This window comes from Hippopotamus amphibius, chromosome 13, assembly GCF_030028045.1.
Source record: "Hippopotamus amphibius kiboko isolate mHipAmp2 chromosome 13, mHipAmp2.hap2, whole genome shotgun sequence".
In the NCBI taxonomy this organism is placed as follows: domain Eukaryota; kingdom Metazoa; phylum Chordata; class Mammalia; order Artiodactyla; family Hippopotamidae; genus Hippopotamus; species Hippopotamus amphibius.
In genome coordinates, this window is record NC_080198.1 from 1,515,486 (window position 1) to 1,536,866 (window position 21,381).

The window sequence follows — 21,381 nt, forward strand, 5'->3', positions numbered from 1 at the left end:
GGCCTGGGCCTGAGGGGGCGGCAGCTGTCGAGGGCCAGGCCAGGAGCCTGCATGTGTCCTGGGCTGGGGAGCCCTTGGGAAGATTTGAAGTGGCGGAGGGGGAGGGACGTGATCAGATGCGTGTTCCAGAAAGATCTCTCCACAACGAGACGGTTTCATAGCCACCAAACTGGTAAGAATGTGAAAGGCTGACACTACCAAGTGGTGGTGAGGACGCGGTACTCCCGGCAGCTGGTGGGGGGATGTTAGCTGGGACAGGTCTGGACCTTCCTCGGCCCCAGCCTGTCGGTGTGAGGGTGCCGAGTCCCTTGACTCAGTAGCTCCAGTTCTAGGCTCACGACCGGTGCCCAGAGAGGCGGGGACTGTGGGACGCTGTGTCAACTCCGTCATGTTGGTCCCTCTTGCAGAGTCTTGTCTGTTGCTGGCTTTGGAGGAGGAAGCTGCCGAGCATCTTACAGCTGCGAGGAGATGGATTCTGCCGAAACCAGAGGGAGCCTGGCCGCCCATCAGGTGTTTCCCGGGTGCGGCCGCTGATGAGAGCTGGCCCGGGTGTGCACCTTCCCTGCAGCCCTGCGGGACCCTAAGTCACGCCGCACCTGGGCTCCTACCCACAGACCAGGAGACAGAAACGTGTGTGCTTTTAAGCTGCAGGGTGTGTGGCGATGTCTTGCACAGAATAGAAAACCAGCACAGGGTGCGGGCCGGGGTGTTGTTTTGTTAGTTGTGTGTCTGGATATCTGAAGTATTTCATAACTGAAATGGAAAGATGCCCATGGCCGTAAGAGACAGATTGCGGGGCCCGAGGAGGAGGCCGGGATGCTGCTCCGTGGGTGAGCGTGGACCTGGGCAGTGTGAGGGGCTCAGGGAATGTGTGGAAACGTCCCCTGCGTCCCTAGATTCCGAGGAAAGGAAGGGGCCTTCCCAGCATGCCCTCCCTGCCTGGGAAACCTGGATCACAGCCCTCCCCCCAGACCAGCACAGCCCCATCTAGGAGGAGGGGCAGGGAGAAGGCACAGGACGGCGTGTTCCCAGAGTCCCCTAGGGAGCCCTTCCGTGCGGGCTGGGGGCGGGGCAGGTGGAGTGGGGGAAGGAAGCAGCTGGGCTGGGGCCCCAAGTCCCCCCTCTGGGGAGGAGACCCCCAGCTCCGGCCTGCATGCCAGTGGGAGCTACCCTGTCCTGCCCCCTCCCAGGGAGTGGGAGCTGCAGTCTTGCTGGTCCTCAGTGTCCACAGCTGTACAGGAGGGTGGTCGCAGGGCACCCTGCCCGGTTGGGGGCGGGAGGGGAGGAGATGCTGAAAGCACCTGCCAGATACCCAGGGCCATCCCCTTGGCACTGCCACCCCTGGCCACCTTAGGTGCTGTGGGGAAGGAAGGACAAAGAGGTCCCCAGACACCCTGGGCTTCTAGGAGCAGAGATGGGCATCGGGGCTCAATCTGAAGCCCACTGAGCTGAAGTGGCATTAGAAGGCGACCTCCTTGTTGGGTGGGTTCTCCAAGGACCCTTTGCCTTCCTCATGTTATCTTATGACAACCCTGCAAGGTGTGGTCTTATGTTACTGGTGGGGAGTCAGGATTCAGAGGGGCTAAGCGACGTGCTCAAGGCTGCGCAGCAAGGAAGAGGCCGCTCCGTCTGCCCCACAGCCAGGCCTTGTCCTTGAGTGACATTGGTTAGGAACTGGGGAGCCCTGAGGGGCTAAGGGGAGGGAGAGGTCCGATAAGGTTTCCTCTAGGATCTTTGGCTGGGGTTTTGAAGGGTGAAGAGAAGTTCTCCTGGCAGATCTGAAGGGGAGAACTTCCCAGGGAGAGAGACCAATCAGGCACAAGGCAGAGAAAAGAAAAAAGGTTTCGTTAATGATGATTTCCTACGTTACGAAAGTGGCACATAACACCTCAAAGTAACAGCCCAAGGTTGTTAAGTGAAAAGTGCCCTCTCCCCACCGCTGGTCTCACTTTTCCCACAAGTAACAACTATTATTCATTAGGTGTATGTCTCCCCAGGTTTTTTTTCTGTATGTACACAAATATTTTTAAAACAAAAAAGTTAAGCATTACACATTCTGCGATTTGCTTCCCCCACCCACCCCTAACCCCTGCAGTTTAGCTTCTATTTCTAGTGTTTCTATGAAGTGCACCTGAGGAGAGCTTGCTGGACCAGAGAGCACATGGAGTTTCGATCAGCATTCCCACAAGTGGCACCTGACAGTGGCTGTTTCTGCAGTCTGCTGGCCTTTTCCATTTTTCTGAGAGGAGAGGTACAAAGGGGCCCCTCCTTGCGAAATGCACATGTATTTGATTCTTTCTGAGGTTAAGCTCCTGTCTAAATGTTTATCAGGTGTTTAGTTACATGTCTATGAGGAAGGACCTCTTTGTGTATCCTTTGCCTGGTTTTCTCTTTTTTGTGTGTGGGGGATGTCTTTTTATTTTGTATAGCATTTTTGTATTTTGAGTTTTTGCATGTTTGCATAATTGCAAAATTATGTCCCACTTTGCAATGATTATTTTTAAATAATACTTTTTATCATTAAAGCTGTTTAAACCTCATTACAGAATACTTGGAAAATGGGGAGAAGGAGAAATCTATCACAGAGATGCCACCATTTGTTCGCATTTGGTGACAATTCCTTGCCCAGATGCTGCAATGACTGTTGTCATTGTGTTACACACTCGTAGCCTGTGACTTGGCTCTAAGAGCATAAGCTTCAGGAGGCATTTTAAAGGCTTTCTAGTGGGTGTCCTATACCTCCCTCCTTTTTTTATTGTGGTAAAATACGCATAACATAAAATCTAGCGTTTTAACCATTTTAAAGTGTCCAGCTCCGTGGCATTAAGTGCATTCATGTTGCTGTGCGACCATCATCACCACCAACTCCAGAACCTTTCATCTTCCCAAACTGAAACTCCGTCCCCATTAAACACTAACTTCCCCTCCCTCTCCCCCGCCTCTGTGAATCTGAGTGCTCTTGGGACCTCAAATAAGCGGGATCATACAGTATTTGTCTTTTTGTCACTGACGCGTTTCACTGAGCAGAATGTCCTCAGGGTTCCGCCGTGCTGCCGCAGGTGTCAGGATGTCCCTTCCTTCTTAAGGCTGAGTCACACTCACTTGCATTGGGTGGACCGCATTTTCTTTATCCATTCATCCATCCGCCTTTTGGCTATGGTGAACGCCGCTGCCGTGAACATGGGTGCAAACATCTGCTCGAGTCCCTGCTCTAATGCTTCTGTGCTCTCATCATGCCCTTTTTGTGGGCATTTAGATTGTATCCAGTCTCAGTTTTGTAAATAATGATGTCCTGAACATCTCTGTGTCAGAGCTGATCGCTAAAGGTATTTGGAAGATTACTCAGCATTCAAGTCTTGGAATCGGAGTCGAGATCTCAGAGCCCATTTCAAACGCACGATCCCAGGCATTGCCCCGCCACTCCCTCCCTGCTCCAGAGGCACTGGCATCTTGAGTGTTCAGTGATTTTTGCTTTTTTCTCTTTGGTTCCTAGAAAGGACAAACTTAACCTTGAGATTGGCAGTGTTCCTCTGCCAGTTTATCTGTCGGGGAACCAACCTGGGTGACCCAGCTGGTAGGTTGCAATGGATGGTTTCGAGACCAACTCCTTAAGAAATCTAGAATGTGGGATAGAAGACATGTGACGTCAGGACACAAACCCAGTGTTCCCAAGACCCAGAAAGGCCTGGGCAAAAGGGCCAGGTAGAGACGGAGACAGGGCTTCCTGAAGGGAGAGTTGCAGAAACGGCCCTGCAGACTCACAGTCCCCTTGGGGCCAGATCTTCTGCCTATTTTTAAGTGATTCTCTCTCTCTTTTTTTTTTTTTTTGGCCGTGTTGCGTGGCTTGTGGGATCTCAGTTTCCCGACCAGGGGTTGAACCTGGGCTGTGGCAGTGAGAGCCCGGAGTCCTAACCATTAGGCCACCAGGGAAGTCCCTGAATCTCAGAATTTAAAATCATCTGCGACTCACCCATGTTTTTGCCAAACAGCACATCCAGGCTGCCGGTGCTGGACCTGAGCAGGCCTTTGCCCAGGGAGGTGCTGCTATGCTGGCTGTCACAGCCCCCAGGATTGAAGAACCCTGCACCTCCTTTATCATCCATTATCTTGTAAATAACAGGGGCTCTTTCGGCCTTACCCGAGTCTGAGCCACTGATCTGCTTATTCGGACAGCACGACCACAAGGTCTGAACGACTGTGATCATAGAATCTTGCTTAATACCGGAAAGCGTTACACACACACACACACACACACACCTCGCTCTATTTTCCCTAATTTTCTAACTTGTTCTGCTGGTCTTGTTAGTTTTTCCAGATGAAGTTTGGAATCATTTCATCATTTTGCCTGAAAGCAAAACAAACCCAGCGGCCTTCTGATGTGCCGGCCGGCGCTGTCAGCGCTGGAGGACGGCCCACCTGCTCTCGGACAGTTCGGGTTCATCTTCTTTCTCTCCTCCCAGGTGAGGTGGATGCCGGCTTTCCTCCCAAGCCCGGTTCCCCTGGGGTGGCGTCTGCTCTGTGGCCCTGGGGACCGGACCGCTGCGTCCCTCGCCTGCTCCCAGCAAGGGTCAGCAGGACACCGGAGGAGCTTCGGGGGGACAGGGCTGGTCTGTATAAATTACAAGGGGGGTTGGGTTCTTCCTGCTGAAAATGGGAAGCAGCAGCCCGGGCAGGAGGAAGGGAAGCAGGGCCCTGGGCCATCAGCCCCACTGGGTGCAAACACAGGGAACAAGGGCAGACCCACCCCAGGCGCCCCGGCGCCGCCCGCGGAGTCATAAAGGCACCTTCGCCCTGAGCTGCCAGCCTGCCTGGCCGCCCTCCCTGGGAGCTTTGAGGCCACAGCATTGAAACTGTTTACCAGGACAATGACTCTGGGCCGCAGGAGTCGTTAGGGGGGTGGAGGGGTGGGCGTGGAAACAGACGCTGCGGGAGCAGCAGCCCCGGCCTGGACCTGCTGCTCGGGAGGGGCTGGCGGGGACTAGAACCTGGGCCTCCAGGGCCAGGGTGCGTGCGCTGCTCCCGGAGGCCACCCGTCGCCTCAGCACCCCCCTCCCCGACACCCCCCCGGCAAGGAGCTTGGTGTGTCCCATCCCCCACCTGAGCACCAAGAGCAAATGGGTCAGTAACCATCTGTGGGATAAGTGGATGGATCTGCTCAGCAGGTGTTCGGGGAGCACCCACCACCCGCCCACGAGGGAGCGCGGGGATGCGAGAGGGGCGGGGCGGACACGGCCCTGCGCTCCTGGACCTGAGCGTCACCTGCTTCCTCCTGCCGCCCCGGGGCACGGGCTCCTCCGACAGCACTGGCCAGCAGAAGGAAAGAAGGAAGGCTGAGAGTGATAGAGAAACGAGGGGGCCGCGGTCAGGGTCGCTCTGGGTTCTGGCTGCAGGTCCTGAGCCACGTTCTGGGCTCCGGGGTCCACGTCCTCCGTACTCAGTTCTGGGTTCTGAGCTCCAAGCTCTAGGCTGTGGCTTTGGGGGCCCAGGCTCTGGGCTCTCTGTTCTGAGATCTGGATTCTGAGGTCCAGGTTCGGGGCCCCAGGCCCAGAGTTCTTGCCCTACGTTCTGGATTTGGGGGTAAGGCTCTATGCTCTGTGTTTTGGGCTCTGGTTCCTGAGTTCTGGCCTGCAGGTTGCAGTCTCTATGCTCTGGACTCGGGGTTCTGGCCGTGGGCTCTGGATTTGGGGCCCAGCAGGTAGGCCTCTTTGCCAGAGGCCAGGCAGGGTCGCTGTGGTGCCCACTGCCTAGAACGTAAGCTGCCCAAGGGCAGAGACTCGTGCCTGTGTGCCATGTAGACCCCACACCCAGAGCAGTGCCTGGCGCCCAGGTGTTCGTCAGGCACGCGTGTGCACACTCGGACGGAACAGGACCTTACGGGCACTCTCTCCTGCAGTCACCAGCCAGTGCATGGGCGAGCAGGACCACCCCTGCCCGCGCTGTGGCCACGGCTGCAGGGGGCGGGGGCCAGAACGCGGTGAGCTGGAAGAGGGCTGGAAGGGAGCTGCCGAGGAGGCCTGAGAGGGCCCGGGGCCCCCGTGCGTTGAGATGGGCCGGCAGTGCCCGCCCAGCCACGCACCTGGGCTGGTTCCTGCTTGCTCTGTTTCTGTTCACCACATAAAGGACGTGGGCAGGGTGGCAGTGGTACAGCAGGGGCAGAGGCGTCCTGAGGCAGCGTCCCAGGGGTGCACCCCCTCTCTGTCCTGATGAGGGGGCGCGCTGGCCTTCACAGGACCGTCGCCTCCCCAGTCCCCAGCGAGCACCCTGCCGGCACGCGGTCTGAGATGAGGGGGATAGAAGGGGAGCCTCTTGGACAGAGGACGTGAGGGCTGCCGAGGAGCAGGAGGTCGGCCACGGCCACTCGCCACCGGCACCCGGGGAGCAGAGATGCTCACGGTCAGGCACGGTGACTAGAGGGACTTGTAATTAGGGACGTAAAGTCACGGGGAGATGGTGTCACTTGAACGCGGCACGACCAGAGCTCTTGGTGATGAGAATGGTCTTTGGCTGGAGGTGTCATTAATCATAGACCAGGGACGTGGGGGGAGTGAGGATGACGTGGGCGCCCTGGTGTCGTGTCCTCCATGACCAAGGCTAGAGGAGACCCTGGTGGTCAGAGTCAGTGACTGGAGCCACCCAGAGATCTTGGTGGTGTGCGATCTGGGGATCGGAGGCACGGGTGGTTTGAGAATCAGGTGACCAGAGACACGGCTGACTGTTGTTGGGATGACCATAGAGGCCGGCGACCGGGGTACAAGGGACACTGGTCACCGGGGACCTGGACGATGAGAAGGAATCGCAGTCACGATGTTGGGCCAGTGGCGTGCACTGAGCAGTCAGGGCTGTCAGTGACCAGAGTCATGGTGACCACGGCGGCAGTCAGAAAACTGGGTGGGAAGAGGACTCCGTGACCAGGGGCATGGGTCAGCGGCACAGTGCTGGTTAGAGATGTTGGTGGCTGGAGCCGAGTGACCAAGGGCATTGCTGAGAAGACACTGGTGCTTGGAAATAGTGCGCTCGGACGTGCTGACCATATCTGTCACTGATCAGACAATATCGATCAACGACACCGGTGACCATACTTCTTGATGACCTAGGACATGAGTGACAGGGTGCAACGGTGACAGCACACCGGTCATCAGGAACACGGGTGACGAGAGGCGCTGGTGATCACAGGCGTGGCGGCTGTCAGAGATGTCAGCAGCCAGATACACTGGACAGGAGTACTGGGGAGCAGGTGTGGACACCGGTGCTGAGAGATTCACGACCAGACACGGAGTCAGCTCAGCCACTGCAGACACTGGGATCACAGTGCTCAGACACATTGCTGATCAGAGGCGTTGATGAAATACTGGTGATCAGTTGTTAGTAATCAGATGTCCACGGTCACAGGCTCTGATGATCAGACATGTCATTCATTGGTCAGGAGTATCCGTCACGATGACTGTCTCCAATAACCAATATCATTGATTAAAGAGGACAGCAATCAATGACGTCACTGATCAAAGACGCTGCTGATCAGGTCTGTCAGTGAACACGAACACGGGTGAACAGACAGCTCAGACACGAGAGCCGATTGACACCTGGGAGGGTGAGGATGGCGGTGGGGGGGGGGTCCTGTGTGAGCCTCAGTCGAGCCTCAGGAAAAGGGCCGGCCTGTGGGCTCAAGGCTGCAGAAGCCGCAGCCTTCCTGAGGCTCCCCGGTACCCACCAGGACCCCGCTGGTGGTAGTGAGGAAATTCACGCGGGAGCGGTTCCGGCAAGGAGGGTTAGCATCCCAGACGGGGCTGCTCCCCCGTTCCGGGGGCCCTTCCACCCGCACCACAGCGGCTGCAGGACTAGCTCGGTCTTGACGACCTCCGGAGCTCCGGGAGCCCACAAGACAGGCCAGAGGCATTCACAAAAAGTATTTTATTATTCTGAACAGTATTCACTTTGAAGGAATAGGAAGGTAGCATACAATTTTTACAGACAATATATAAATGTTGTACATAATTAACAATAACTTAGTTCACTAATCCAAAATAAAACAAGCCAAATAAGACAAAAAACCAGAAAATACTGCCGATTCTTCTTATGCGGATACGAGTACAAAATAAGTTACTTCTGGCTGTGGGGCCCCCCCATATTGCACTTGGACTACATCAGCACAATCCGCTTCCCGCGCCAGGCCCTCGCCGGCCACCGCGCCCCGCCACCGCCGCCGCACACAGAATCTAAGCTCAGACACAGTTATGTACAGCTGTACCTTGAGAAGGATCCAGACAGCCACAGCAAGGCAGAGCAGAACGCGGCAGGGTCGTGGCCTCTCCCTCGGTCCCGGCTCTGACCCACCCCCAGCTCCTGCCTTCGCCACCTGCCAGGTCAGCCCCCCGCAAGCCAAGAGCAGCCAAGGCCACACCCCTGGCCCCTGGCTCTCCATCCTAGGGCTGTGGGATCCAAGAACTTTTCCACAAATAATTAATTGCGAAGCTACAGCCTTGGTTTGTAGATTTTATTCCTTTCCATAGCAAGGGCTTTCATGGCAACGTACAATTGACTGGACCCAAAAAAAGTTTAAAAATAAAACAACTCATCAGTGAGTTAAGCTTACGCAGTTTTTTTTTGGTTTTTTTTTAATATTTTTTTTCTTTTGTCTCAGAGTTGGAGAGGAGGGGGTTTAGGGGTGAGCAGAAAAAGGACGTATGTACAGGGGTCCACCTGGCAGAGGCGGCGGCTGCGGCTCAGGCCCGTGAAGGGCACATGGGTCACGCCAGCTCCAGCCTCAGAGCCAGGGGAGCGATCTGGGAGACGTTTCCCCTCTCAAGAAAATGTTTCCTTCCTGTGACCCAGCCCTGGCCTGGGAATCTGCGCGGGACCGCCTGTGATTGTCTCTGCCCTCAGCGCTCGGCCGCGGCCCCTCTGCATCGGCTCAGCCCAGCCTGGGTTCAGCGCTTTCGGAGAGGGAGCCGGCGGAGAGGGTGCGGGCCGAGGTGCCCGCAGACCTGGCCCCTGCGCCGGCCACGCGGGCGGGCCACGTGGCACTTGGCGCCAAGGAAGCCCCAAGAAGTCAGGGCAGCTCGGACCGCCCGAGCCTCCCAGTCCTCGTGAGAAACAAGAGTGAAATAAATTACTTTTGCCCGCTCCCTCTTCCTGCCACGCGGCTTCCTCGGTGTGTCCCTCGCCCCTCCCTTTCATCTTCAAAAAGTTGTCCTTTCTGCTCACCAGTGAGCGGCGGTGGCACCCCACCTGGGGGGCAGCCAGGCCGAGGAGGTGGCCTCGCAGCCCAGAGCGCGACTTCACAGTGACGGCCACAGGGCGGGGCGCCCGCAGGTGAGGCCGCGTGGGGCTCCGGCCGGACCGCCGTCCGTCTCCGGGGAAGGACGGGCAGCTGAGGGTCTGCTCCCCGGGCCCGGGAGCGCCTTCCTCGGCATCTGTCTGTCGGTCCGCGGGGGGCGGTCCCTAGCCCATGGCGGTCACCATGCTGGACGGGTGGGGGTGGCCAAAGGACAGGCTGGAGGAGGGGTGGATGGGCGTCGGGGTGGGCAAGATGTGTCCCGAGTGGCTGAAGGGCGGGAGGTGGCTCACAGGCGCCATGTGTCCGGCCAGGGCGGCCGCGCTGAAGGGGGAGGCCTTCTCCTGCATGCACTTGGACAGCTCCTCAAAGCACTCGGCCCCCTTCTTGTTCTTCTTGGACTTGTTGGACATCTTCCGGTTCCGAGTCTGGATGCCCTCCTTCTTCATGGTCAGCGGCCTGTTCACCTGGGGGCGACCGCAGAGGGAGCTTTCAGAGGGTGGGGCTTCCTTCCCGAGGGACCCCACCCTCACTTCCAAAGGCCCACGGCCCCCCGGGGCCTCCCCGCCAGCACTGCTGCCACCTCGAGAAAGGCCCTTCCCTTTCACTGCGTGGGGCTTCCCGGCAGCCTGCAGGGCTTTCAGCCCACCAGGTGCCGGCACCGCCCCCATCGAGCGACACCACCAAAGCCCACCCCAAAGCAGAGAGACTGCCTTCCTCGACCGCCGGCCCCTGCGGAGGGGGCATCCTCCCAGCCAGCGTGCCCCCCTTGTGGGAAGCCCCTCTGGCACTCGGGGCAGCTTCCCAAGCCAAGCCACGCTCGAGGCCGAGGCCGAGGCCTCTCCCGGCAGCACAAAGCGCAGCGGTCCCCAGGGAGGGGTGGGGCGGGCCGGGCGGGGCGGGCTCACGTTGTGCAGCTTGTAGTAGAGGCCACAGGCGTTGCAGACAGGGTCCCCGTTGGCGTTTCGGCGCCATAAGGTGGTGGTTGTGGTCTGACAATTTGCACAACAGGTGCCCGCTCTTCTGGCGGCCGACTGGGAGGGGAGGGGAGGGGAGAGGCGGCGTTAGCAGGCTAGACTCCCACGCCCCCCCTCGACCTTCCTCTTGGGCCCTCGCGCCACCCGGCCCCCACCAGCTTAGCCCCGGAGCGGCAGATCTCACAGCGGAATCGAAGCATCTCAGAGCCGGGAAATTTTAGAATCTGAGACATAAAGCATCACGAATAAAGGACCCTCAGACGCCTGATCTCAGAGTCAAAGGGGTTGCAAGAGCCGGAAGGAAAAAGTAGCCACCTCCCCCTGACCGCCAAACAACCTAACAGTACAGATGGGGAAACAGAGGCTCTGAGGAGGGGTCTTTGGTTCAGAAGGCTGGCTGGTCCCCCCCGCCCGGCACACCTGGGTGTGGAGCTGCTCTCCCGCAAAATCCATAATCCTGGGCGCGTCCAAAGCCGAGGGCAGAGGAGGCGGCCCTGCAGCTGCCCAGGGCAGGGACGGGACATGCTCAGGGAGTCGGACCGCACCGTCCAGTGCAGTAGCCACTAGCCATGTGGCCATTTAAGTTAAAGGGAACTACCATGTAATGAAATTAAAAATTCAGTTCCATCCACTGCACCAGCCACACTGCAAGGGGTCACTAGTCACAACGTGAGCCAGAGGCGACCACGGGGGACGGCGCAGACCGACAAAACGCCCACCTTCACGGCTTCACCGGACAGCCCCGGCCTATCTGTCCAGCACCCTGTACCCCAGTGCTCAGAATTCCAACTGCCCCGGAGCGTCGCAGGGAATGCAGGGCAGAGGTGACCTGGAAATGTCTGGTCTCTAGAGAAGGGAGCTGAAGGTTCCCACGTGGAGCGCTAAGAGAGGCTTCACCTCGGGAAGCAGACTCTTTTCTCCAAACCCACCGCAGCCCTTCCCAGGGAACCGTGGGCCGCGGGGCTGGGGGTGGGGCCCGGGGCCGGCAGAGGCAGGGATGGCCCCAGGCCCCGGCCTGGTCCAGGGGCCTGCCTGCAGCCACGAGGGAGGCAAAAGAGGGTGAGTAAGCAGCCTGAAGCTGGAATTCTGACTCAGGGGCCAACCCCGCACCGGGCCCTCACCCCGCCCTCGCTCCAGGAAAAAAAAAAAAGGGGGGCCCCTGAAGCGGCCAGCGATTTAAGCCTCATAAATCACTTCGCCCTGAAAAAATATATTTATTATTCTTAGCATTTTACGCATTATTTGCAGAGCGGAGGGTATTAGAAATTTCAAAACAGCCCAGCGAGAGGCAGGACTGAGCCGAGGAGAGACTCTGAAAACGCGCGGAGTCCGGAAACAGATACGCGAAGTTTCCTTATCTTTAGGCTGCAGATGTCCGGATAGGAAACTCCGGCAGGAGATCCGAAAGGGCATTTTTTTTAAATCACTCAAATGAAAATACACAGTATAGGTGACTCCATGGAAAAATAATAAAGGGCAGGTTTTTTTTGGTGGCTGGTGTGTGTGTTTTATTTAAATAAGCGTGAGGAGACTGGGGGGGAGGCAGGGAGAGCAGCCCTGTGCTACGAGGAAACTTACTTCATGGCCCTATTTTTAAAAGTTTAACAGAGGCCAGGGGACGGGACTTGGGCCCCTGGACGCTCGACTTCGGGGATCCCTGAAGGTACCAGGTGGGCGGCAGAGGGGACGTCTGGCCTGAAAAAAATCTAGCCTTTTTAAAAGCAGGGCAACCCCAACTGACACCCAAGTGATTTTAATGATAAAAGAGTTCCAGCGACAAAGCACCTGCACTTGAAGGTTTGTTTTTCTGTAATTAACCGTCGGCTCCTGCCCAGGTCGACGCCCCCCAGCCCCCCCGCCGCCCGCCGCCCGCTCCTACCAGTCTCCGCTTGGGCTTGATGAGCGGCCGGTTCTGCCCGTTCATCTTGTGGTACAGCCCGCAGGCGTTGCACAGGTAGTGCCCGGTGCCGTCCCGTCGCCAGAGAGGGGTGGCCGTGGCCCCGCAGTTGACGCACTCCCGGCCTTCTGAAAGGGACGGGGAGACCGGCCGCTCAGCCCACAAGGTCACGGGAGGGAGCCGGCGGGCTGCGACCCTCCTCCCGCCTCGGGCTGGCCAGGCTGCTTCAGGGGGTGACATTTCGTTCCAGCCGGGCAGGAAGAGGGACCCAGGAGGTGGGATCCGGAGCGTGGGGTAGGGCTGGGGGATGGGGCCCTGGGGATTCTCGGCACAACCGGGAAAGGGTATTTACAGCAAACTCTGCCGGCGGCAGCGGCAGGGCAGGGGCACATGTAAGCAGCTTGAGCTGGCTGGCCTGGGAGGACTCGGCCCCCCTTCTAGTCCCTCTCCTCTTCTGTCCCTGTCCTTTCTCCCCAGCGGCGTCCCCGCTCCCTGTCCCGTGGCCCGTGTCCTCAGCCCCATCCTTCTTTCTGCTCTGCGTCCCTCCGTCCACGGTCACTGCCTTCTCTCTCCCCCGACCTCCCTGCCTTCCGCTGGGGCCCTGGACTGGGATGGAAGCTGCTGTTCTTTAACGTGAGATAAATTACAAGCCCTTTCGTTTTCAGGCTGAGTAGACTAAGTGACCTTGGTCTGTGGCTAGTGGTGGTTTTGTCCTTGTTAAGAGACCATCTGGAATTCAAATAGAAGGTAAGACAAATTTGGGAGAAAGGACTCATTAAAGGCAAGCGGGCTGGTCTGAGCAGAACAGGGCCCTGAGGTGGGACCGAGGTGGGCGCTGGCGGCGGCAGGGTGGAGCCCCGTCACCGCCCTAGCGTGGTGTGACCCTGGACGCGTCTCCCCACGTAGTTTAAACTAAACTGTCCGCCCACACGGGCCAGAAAATGTAGTTTCTGGACTCGGGACCGAAAGGTTTAAAAATCTTCCTCTTCCCCATCTTAAAGGGACTGGAAGGAGGTGTGGACAGCAGGAGCCCCACACCAGCCACGGCGTCTGCTCTGCGGCCAGATTCTTGGACAAACCCAGCCCGGCCCCAGCCAGTTCCCGCAGCGACGGGGCAGAGGCGCCTACAGCCCCTTCCCCTCAAGCCAGCCCTCAGGGAGGGAGAGTGAAGGACACGGACAGGGGGCAGGGAGCCCAGGGGGCAGGGAGCGGGAACAGGTCCTGGGAATTTTGCCTCGGGGGGACATCTGCCTTGGGAGCCATCACATCCCAAGACCGGGCTGATGGCGTGGGAGATCCAGATTCCTCACAGGTCTGGAGCCTCTGGGGAGTGCACCCACCGCACGCGCGCACACGTACACACCACCTCACTGCGCTCACCTGCGTGCTGCACTCTCTCACAGGCTAAGTCAAGAGGCGGCTCAAATATCCACTTAAGGCTTAGGGAGGGGAAGGGGGGATCCCCGTTCTGTGTTCTGTTGGGGCGGTGGCCACCTTTGGAGGAGAGGGTGAGGAGTGGGGAGGCGAAGTACACTTTGGCGCCACCAGGAACACTTAAGAGAAGGGCACAGGTTTTAAGGTCCCTTCTCCCCCGTTCTGGTCTCCAAGATCTGCCGGGGAAACTTAGAGAGGAGCATCACCCATCCCGGACCCGTGAGACCAACACGCCCCGTCTCCCATATCACGGCTCCCCGCCCCCCAAAGCACAAACCGTCCCCACTTCCACTAGGTCCCTGGCCCCTGCCATTACCTGAGCAGGAGCGCGCCTTGCTCCGCTGCTTGGGCGTGAAGCTGGAGGCCGGGCCACCCAGGAAGCCCCCAGGGTGGAAGAGCCCACTGCCGTAGTCGTGGGCGGTGGCCGGGACGTAGGAGGGGTAGGTCGGGATGGGGTGGTGTGTGGCAGGCTGGGTGCCCATGGCAGCCAGGCCTGGGCGCAGGGGGCTGCCGCTTTCCATCTTCATGCTCTCTGTGAGTGACCCCTGGTACTTGACGCCGTCCTTGTCCTCCCCCCGGGCCGCACTACCCCCTGCAGAGGAGGAGGCTGGCGAGGCAGCCCCCGTGGCGCTGGGATCAGGAGACACCTCTTTGGGTGGCGTGGGGGGGAAGCCGAAGAGGTGGGAGCCAGAGTGGGCTGCGGCGGGGGTGAGGGAGGCCACAGAGCTGCCACTGCCTCCCCCGCTCCCACCCCCTGCCCCGGGGTACACGGAGAGGGGGCCTCCGGGGCCTCCAGCAGATGAGGGGTGCAGGGGCGTCTTGGAGAAGGGGCTCACGGTCCAGGGGTTGTGGTGGTGTGCTGCAGCCGCCGAGAGGGCTGCTTTGCTCCCATCCAGCCAGGGCAGCCCCGGGCTGTGCAACAAGTGTGGGCGGCACATCTGGCCTCCGGTCAGGCGGGCTGCGGAGGGGAGGGAGAGGGGTCAGGGTGTGCGAGGCCCGGCCGAGCCAGGACAGGGACACACAGCTCCCCACGACCAAGTGACCCCTTCCCAAAGAACACCAGAAACATAACACCCCAACCGGCAATAATCAGGAATGTCAGTCGGGAGCTGAAGGACAAGTGGCACAGAAGGACCCCCCTGGACAGGCTTGGAGGGGACCCTCCCAGGCCAGTGAAAGGGGCAGAAGCCCTATGGGGCCCAGACCCTCCCCAAGAGGCCTCTGCCCCCTCCTTTCCCGCCCCGATTTCTCAGCAGCTCCGATTCCTGCGAATCCCACATCCGGGAAGCAGGCAGCCGGGCCTCCTCCCCTCCCGCGCCGGGCGCTCGGCCTCTGGGTGGCCAGTCACCCACGGGCCCCGGCTCACCGTGCGCGGGGCTGTAGGAGACGCGTGCCCGCGCGTGGGCCGGGTTGGCGTAGTAGGGGCTGCCCTGCGAGTCGAGGTGGTTGAAGAAGACGTCCACCTCGTCGGGCGGCAGCAGCTGCGCGGGCTCCATGTAGCTGTGCGCCAGGCCCGGGTGGTGCGAGTCGGGGTGCGGCGCGTTCAGCACGGCGGGGTGCGCCATCCAGCGCGGCTGCTCGGGAGCCACCTCCATGGCCGGCGGCGGGGGCTCGGGGTCTGGGCGGCGGCGTCCCTGCGCGACGGAAGGGGCCGTGAGGGGCGCCGCCTCGGCCCGCCACCCCAGAGCCCCGCCGCGCCAGAGCCGCGCGCCGCTGCGCCCCAGCCCCGCCAGCCGCGGACCGGTCCCGGGTGGGAGGAAAGCCCAAAGCTCGAAGCGAAAGGAGGGTGGGGGCGCCGGCCCAGCCACGCGCGCTCGCACGGTGACCCGGGGCCCAGGGCCGCACGCTGGTGTGCACGGGGTCACACGCGGGGCCAAGCCGACACGAGCCCGCCCCCCGAACGCAGAGTCGCCCTTTAGTCAGGCGCTCCCCGCTCCCCCCACCCCTGTACACAAACACAGAAACGCGGACTGAAAGTTGAAGACAGGCGCCCGGGCACCCACGGGGGCGCACGGCATTAGCAACGCGCCCACAACTGCACTTGGCGCTGATACAGGCTGACCCCGCTCCCCCCCAAACACACACGCAGCCCCACGAGCCGCGAACCAGCCCCCCGCGCGGCCCGGTCAGGACCTCTCGCCCAGGCACACCAAGGCAGTCCCCGCAGGCCGGCCCGGGCCCAGCCCCGCAGGGACCGCTCGGAGCCCGCCGCCCCGGCCCCGGCCCCGGCCCCGGCCCGCTCTCGCAGCCCGAACTCACACACGCAGCGCCGCGGCGAGGGCGCGGCCTCGGAGCGGGCAGCACGGGCGGCAGCCGGGGCGGCGGGCTCAGGGGCGGCCGGCGGGGCTCACGGGGTGCGAGCGGGGGGCAGCGCGCGCCTCGGCCTCGGGCCCGCCCGGCTCCGGCCCCTCGGCATCCTCCGGCCGCGCCGGCGCCAGCTCGCGACTCCTGCACAGACATGAAGCGGGGGCCGCGCGCGCCTAAGAAGCCCGCGCCAGCCAATCAGCGCCGCGCGCCGCCCAGCCTCCGCCCCCCATTGGCTGCGCCCGCCGCTCCGGGCCGCCGGACTCCCGGACCGAGCCCGCGGGCCTGCCCCCCGCGCCCGCCCGCCCCGCCCCGCGCCCTCCCGGCGGCCCCTGCTGCCGACGCCCCCCAGGACCCGCGCCCCTCTCGCGGACACGCGGCCCCCCTGACCTCTGCGCCCTCCTCCCAGGAACGCACCTCCGGCTGCGCCCCCTCCCCGGGAGCCTGCGCCGCGCACCCTCGGGGTGCGTGGGTGTCCCCTCCCCGGGGCCCCAGCCCTTCCATTCTCTCGGATCCCACCTCTTTTCCCACTGAACGTGGCCATGGGAGTCCCACCACCCACCCAGACGGTTCCCTCCCCCAGCTTGGGATCTGGCCCGGCGCGGGGAGGGAGGGGGGTGGCGGACAGCTGCGGGACTGCAGGAACTACAGGGTCCCCGCTGGCACCCGGGCCTCGGACCAGAGGCCGCTTAGGACTGCTTGACCCGGTGGAGGTGGCCTGGCTGGCGGCTCCGGAGAGGGGGAGGGGGCGTCCCCTTCCCGGGCGTGGCCTTCGCAGACCAACGGGCCGAACTGCCTGGGGCGAGGCCGTGCAGACCCGGACTGGCGCCGGCGCCGGCTCGAAGGAGACGCCTCCGGGCAGGAGGAGGCATTTTTTCATCGATGGGGGGGGGGGGGGTCCCTAAGGCGGCCCCTGGGGAGAGGGAGAGGGTGGTCTGAGAACTCCGTCCCCTAAGTCACCTGGAACTGCTCCCCACAAACCTCCAGGCCCGAGCTCCAGCTCTGTGGGTGAAGTGGGCCACACTTCTCTTTGCTCTCTCCCATTGTATAGACGGAGGAGACCGAGGCTCCAAGGAAGCCTATGGCCCAGGAGGGGGTCGACAACAAAAAAATGCGGGGGGGGGGGCCTGAGACAGGTGCGGGGATACTGGGGAGTAATCGACGCCCTCCAGCCCCTCTCCCCTCGCTGCGTCCACGGCTCTCGGGGTAGGAGCCCAGAGGGATGCTAGGTGGGTCCGCGGCAGGGGGGAGGGCCGGGGTCCCGGCCACCCCCGGGAGAGTGGGGGGAGGGGCGGCGGGATTGACAGTCGGTAATTGGGTAACTGGAGGCGGCTTCTCCGGCCGGGCAGCCCCGCCACCGCGACGCCGGGCCCCTGACGTCACCCGATTCGCCAGGAAATGAACTTTTTAATAATCTGAGGAGGGAGGAAAGTCCTCGGTCCCCTCGGCTCGGGGGGGACCAGGCGAGGCCCGGCTCCGCCAGCGCGCCCCCCGTCACCTCTCCCAGGCCAGCTCCGGGTAGCGCCAAGGGGGCGCGCGGGCCCAGGCCGGGGGCCTCCTCCCGCCTCGGACTCCGGCTGTCTGTTCGTCTGTCCGAGGCCCTGGCGCAGGTAAAGGCGCGGGGACAGGGGGGCAGAGCCCCATCCCTCTGGGAACCCGCGCGTCTCCGGCCTTTGGGGACCGGTCTGCCCTGGCCGCCCGCTCCGCTCCGCTCCGGGGCGCGCGGGGCCCGGGCTTCTCGGAACTCCACGCCGCGGGCGAGGAAGCCGGCGCCCGCCGGGTAAGGCGCGCCGGGGCCGAGAGCGGGAGCTCGAGGCCGCGGGCGCCGGGCCTCCGCAGCCGGGCCGGGCAGGTGAGCGGCCTCGGTGCCTCCCTGTTCGCGCACCCCGAAAGGCGTGCGGTCTGGCCGGGCCCGCTGTCTCTCCGTACGTCTGTTTCTCCTCCCCGCCTATAGCTCACAATTCATCAACGCGTAAAACGCGATCGCCGAGAAGCCGCCAGCCTGTTTTGCCGCCTCGGAGCCCAGCAGCAGCTTCTCAAAGACAACGCGGCCCCGGGGACGATCCCCCGTGTCCGACAAGGCTGCCCCACTGGAGCTCAAACCTCGGGACCGAGCGCGGGAGGCCCGCGACCCTCAGGCCGGCGGCGAGGCGGTGAACGCCGGAGCCGAGGGGAAGCTTACCGCGGGGCCACGATCGGAGCCTCGGCTCGCAGGGAGGTGGTCGTTCCGAGCCCTCAGGAAAGCAGGTAATCGCCTTTTTTTCCCCAAAGGCGCCGTTCAAATTATCTCCGGTTCTGGGTGGGTCTGCGGTTTCATCACCGCGAGCTCGGCTTCAAGCTCCTCCGGGGCAGCCTGAAGCCCCTCCGGGGCAGCGTCCCGGCCACTGCCCGGGTGGTGGGGACCCGCCCGGGTGGGCCCCTGCGCGAACGGCAGCCCTGCGCTGCCCGCCGGCCTGGCGCAGCACCGAGCGCCGGCGCGGATTTAATTACCCCGCTCGGCGGCTCAGAAAATCGCGGCAAGAGGAGCTTAGCAGGGCAGTTAAGCAATGCTCGAGCAGGGGCCTCCGGAGATCCGCAGCAGCCTCCAGTCCCGCAATCCGAGCCTAGAGAAAAAATGGGGAAGGGGAACCCTGCCAGGTTGCTCGCGGCCTGGGGTTGCCTCCCTGGAAAGGGCGGGCGGGCAGCCCGCTTGGCCGGGGCCTCCACATTGACTGGAGGTCCTGCGTTGGACGCGGGACTGCTGCGTTCTCCAGCAGGAACGAACCCGCCTGGGAGAGAAAAGCGGGGCGCCAGGCAGCAGGGCCCACAGCTGGCCAGTAATGGGGGGGTCCTGCTGGGAAGTGTGTCTGCCAGACGGACCAACGGACAGTAACCAGGCGCCTTGCCCACTGGGCAGTGAGGCCATCCGATCACTTCTGATGGAACAAACCTCCAGGGAGGGTCAGGGCAGCTCCCAGGATGGACTGGGGTGGGGTGGGCATCCTCGGGGCGGTAGAGAGCAAATTTATTTCAGTTTACGGGCTCGGACTTTGGGGTCCCCAGAACACCTTTGGAAGGACAGGTTTCTTTCTTTTTCTTTTTTCTTTCTTTCTTTCTTTCTTTCTTTCTTTCTTTCTTTCTTTCTTTCTTTCTTTCTTTCTTTCTCTCTCTGTCTCTCTCTCTCTCTCTTTCTTTCTTTCTCTCTCTCTCTCTTTTTTCTTTCTCTCTCTCTCTTTTTTTTCTTCACTCCAAAGGATTCTTGCAAATGTGGGCTGCTACCCTAAAGCTGTCACTTTCCTTACATGGAAACAAGATTTTACAAAGGACTAGGGAAGGGCAGCAGAGAAACTGAATTTTCTAATGACCTTTTCCAAATGACTGGAGGTCCCCAGCAGAGCACGGCTCAGAGCCGCCTGGGCTGCTTTCTCAGGGAGCTGGGGGTGCAGAGATCCTCAGCCCGGTTCTGGAGATCCTCGAGGCCTCAGCCGGGCACTCGGCTGCCCAGATCTTCCCCATCCTGTGCGACCCTCCCCTCTCTGCCCTTTGTTTAAACTTCCCCCACCTGAGGTGGCCCCTCTGGGACCATAAGTTTGCCCTCTCTTTGTAACCTAATTCTTCTCACCTTTTCCTATGAGCATCTAATTGGCCAGCAGTGGAGGGGGTGTTTAAAGAAATCCGTTTGCTTAGGGGCTGCCTTCCACAGGGATATTTAATTTGCAACCCAGCGGCCTCCCAGCCCCACACTGGCAATGTGCCTTGAGGGGTACTGAGGGGAAGAAGTGGGGGCCGCTCTAGCCAGAGGGGTTCAGAAGTCCCTTCTAAGGCAAGGCCTCAGATCTTTTCGAGTCTCAGCCATCCTCCAGAGGGGCTTCCTAATGAGGGGACCAGGGACCCAACAGCCCCTCCTGCTCTTTCGGGTTCACCTCCAGCCCCCAAAATCTGAAGTCTCCCTCTCCTCTGGCCTCCATGCTAATTCTTCCACCCCAACCATTTTCTGGGCCTTTTTGAACTGTAAAGACCAGGACCCGGCGTCCTCCTTGTGTCCGCACCCTGGGTCCAGACTCCTCAGAGATCCTGTATCTCCTTACGAGGTTGTAACCGCCACCTCCAAGGCCAACAACAAGGGGCCCTGCTGAGACCTGCAGACAGTCGAGCCGCGTTTCTCCCTCCTCCACGAACTGCCACGGTTTCCTCGGAGGCCCGGCAGCCCCGCAGCCCAGCAGCAGGACAACTGGCAAATCCATTTCGTTAGATGCAATTTGTTTGCAATTTGTCAACCCGGCTGGGAAACGCTCCCCAGACGCCTGGGCAGCCGCACTGGCCCTAGCTGCTTCTCAAATCCTGCCTGCTCATGAACGAATCCCGGCGCGAGGTGCCTGCGTAGACCCAGAGCTCACTGCCAGACATTCCGGACCCCGGGAGAGGTGGCTTTTTCCAAAACAACGAATTTCCTTCCGTGTTTTCCGGGAAAGGAGCAGCCGCCACGTCTGGGGGCCCTGAACGCCAGACCTTTCCCCTCGCGGTTGGGGCAACCTGGAGTTCAAGCCTTGCCTCCGCCGAAGGATTCTAAATGCCCTGGGTCCAGACAGACCCGGATCGCCGCTGTCTACGCGTCCCGCCTCCCTTAGGCAGATCCCGAGCCCCCGGCAGCCCCATTCTTATTGAAATCCCGCTAAAAGGATTCCGATTCCGGCTTGGGGCAGGGGATAGACTTGCAGACCCCGTGCTCTCCCCCACCCGCACCCCAGCCACACAGGATAAAGGGCCGCGGGGCGCGGCGCGCGGGGGCGCACGCAGGAGCGCTCCGGGTTAAGCCGCGCAAAGCCGGCGCACGGGACCAGCCGGCAGGTGCAGCCGGCGATCGGCGGCCCGGCTCCGGCGCATCGCCGCCGCGGCCCGGAGGTGGGGGCGGCCAAGACAAAGGACCCAGCTCTGGGGCTGGGAGGTGGGGGGGAGGCTTTGCGTCTCTTGGAATAACCAGGGATCGAGGCCTACGGCTCTGTCCGAGAAAGGGGAAGGCGACAGGCCCGAGGCGGGCCTGCTGTCCACAACTCCACAAACGCTCCATCAGGTGTAGGCCCCTATGACCTGAGGTTCCAGGCGCCGGTATAGCCAGGGCGAGCCCCGAAGGCCACATGTCAGGGGCCACTGGGCCAGGCGGACCGCGCGATTAGGATGCCAGGGGATCGACCCTGGCCAGGCGGAGAAGGGGCGACTTACCGAGCGAGATGCGGCGGGCGGCGCCCCCGGGCGGACGGGGCCGGGGCGGAGCGGGGCGCGCAGGAACCCGAGCGGGCTGGCGGCGTTACCAGCGCGGCCCGGGGAGCGCGGCGAGCGGCCGCATGGTGCGCGGCGGGCCGCTTTTGTTCGCCGGGTGGAAGGCAGGGGCCGGCTGCGGTGCGGGCGACGGCAGCCGGGAGATAGACTGGAGCGGCGAGCCCCGGCGGCGCTGGCCTCACCGCCTCCCTCTGGCTCCTGCTGCCTCTCCCTCCCCCGGCCGCAGCGGCTCTGCTTTTATT

General features: G+C 61.7%; 2 protein-coding genes across 3 annotated transcripts; both read right to left on the reverse strand.

The window, feature by feature from the left end:
* Positions 1 to 7,806: 7,806 nt before the first annotated feature.
* GATA2 (GATA binding protein 2) lies at positions 7,807 to 16,008 on the reverse strand. 2 transcript variants are annotated; one of them, XM_057706875.1, is made up of 6 exons: positions 15,839 to 16,008; positions 14,946 to 15,213; positions 13,896 to 14,537; positions 12,128 to 12,270; positions 10,180 to 10,305; positions 7,807 to 9,738 (listed from the first exon to the last, which is right to left on the reverse strand). In XM_057706875.1, exons 2-6 carry the CDS (start codon positions 15,172 to 15,174, stop codon positions 9,439 to 9,441), a joined length of 1,440 nt encoding a protein of 479 aa, XP_057562858.1. In that variant the 5' UTR covers positions 15,175 to 15,213; positions 15,839 to 16,008; the 3' UTR covers positions 7,807 to 9,438. The 2 variants fall into 2 exon arrangements, with proteins under 2 accessions (XP_057562858.1, XP_057562857.1); XM_057706874.1 differs by having other exon boundaries at positions 12,128 to 12,273.
* A 564-nt stretch (positions 16,009 to 16,572) lies between these two features.
* Positions 16,573 to 20,106, reverse strand: LOC130835082 (collagen alpha-1(III) chain-like). Its single transcript, XM_057706304.1, has 6 exons — positions 19,951 to 20,106; positions 19,485 to 19,500; positions 18,543 to 18,651; positions 18,204 to 18,336; positions 17,267 to 17,831; positions 16,573 to 16,796 (listed from the first exon to the last, which is right to left on the reverse strand). The coding sequence occupies exons 1-6, from the start codon at positions 20,104 to 20,106 to the stop codon at positions 16,573 to 16,575; spliced, it is 1,203 nt and encodes a 400-aa protein (XP_057562287.1).
* Between the last annotated feature and the right edge of the window lie 1,275 nt (positions 20,107 to 21,381).

Coding starts and splice junctions, on each gene's coding strand:
- LOC130835082 (XM_057706304.1), bottom strand. CDS start 20,106: ATGGATTTGCCAGTTGTCCTGCTGCTGGGCTGCGGGGCTGCCGGGCCT. Junction 18,337..18,542: donor CGCCCGCCCTTTCCAGGGAG/GCAACCCCAGGC, acceptor GTGCTGCGCCAG/GCCGGCGGGCAGCGCAGGGC. Junction 16,797..17,266: donor TTCATTTCCTGGCGAATCGG/GTGACGTCAGGG, acceptor CCCTCTCCCCAG/GGGCCGCCTTAGGGACCCCC.
- GATA2 (XM_057706874.1), bottom strand. CDS start 15,174: ATGGAGGTGGCTCCCGAGCAGCCGCGCTGGATGGCGCACCCCGCCGTG. Junction 12,274..13,895: donor CAAGGCGCGCTCCTGCTCAG/GTAATGGCAGGG, acceptor CGTCCCTTTCAG/AAGGCCGGGAGTGCGTCAAC. Junction 9,739..10,179: donor TCTACTACAAGCTGCACAAC/GTGAGCCCGCCC, acceptor GGTCGCCCCCAG/GTGAACAGGCCGCTGACCAT.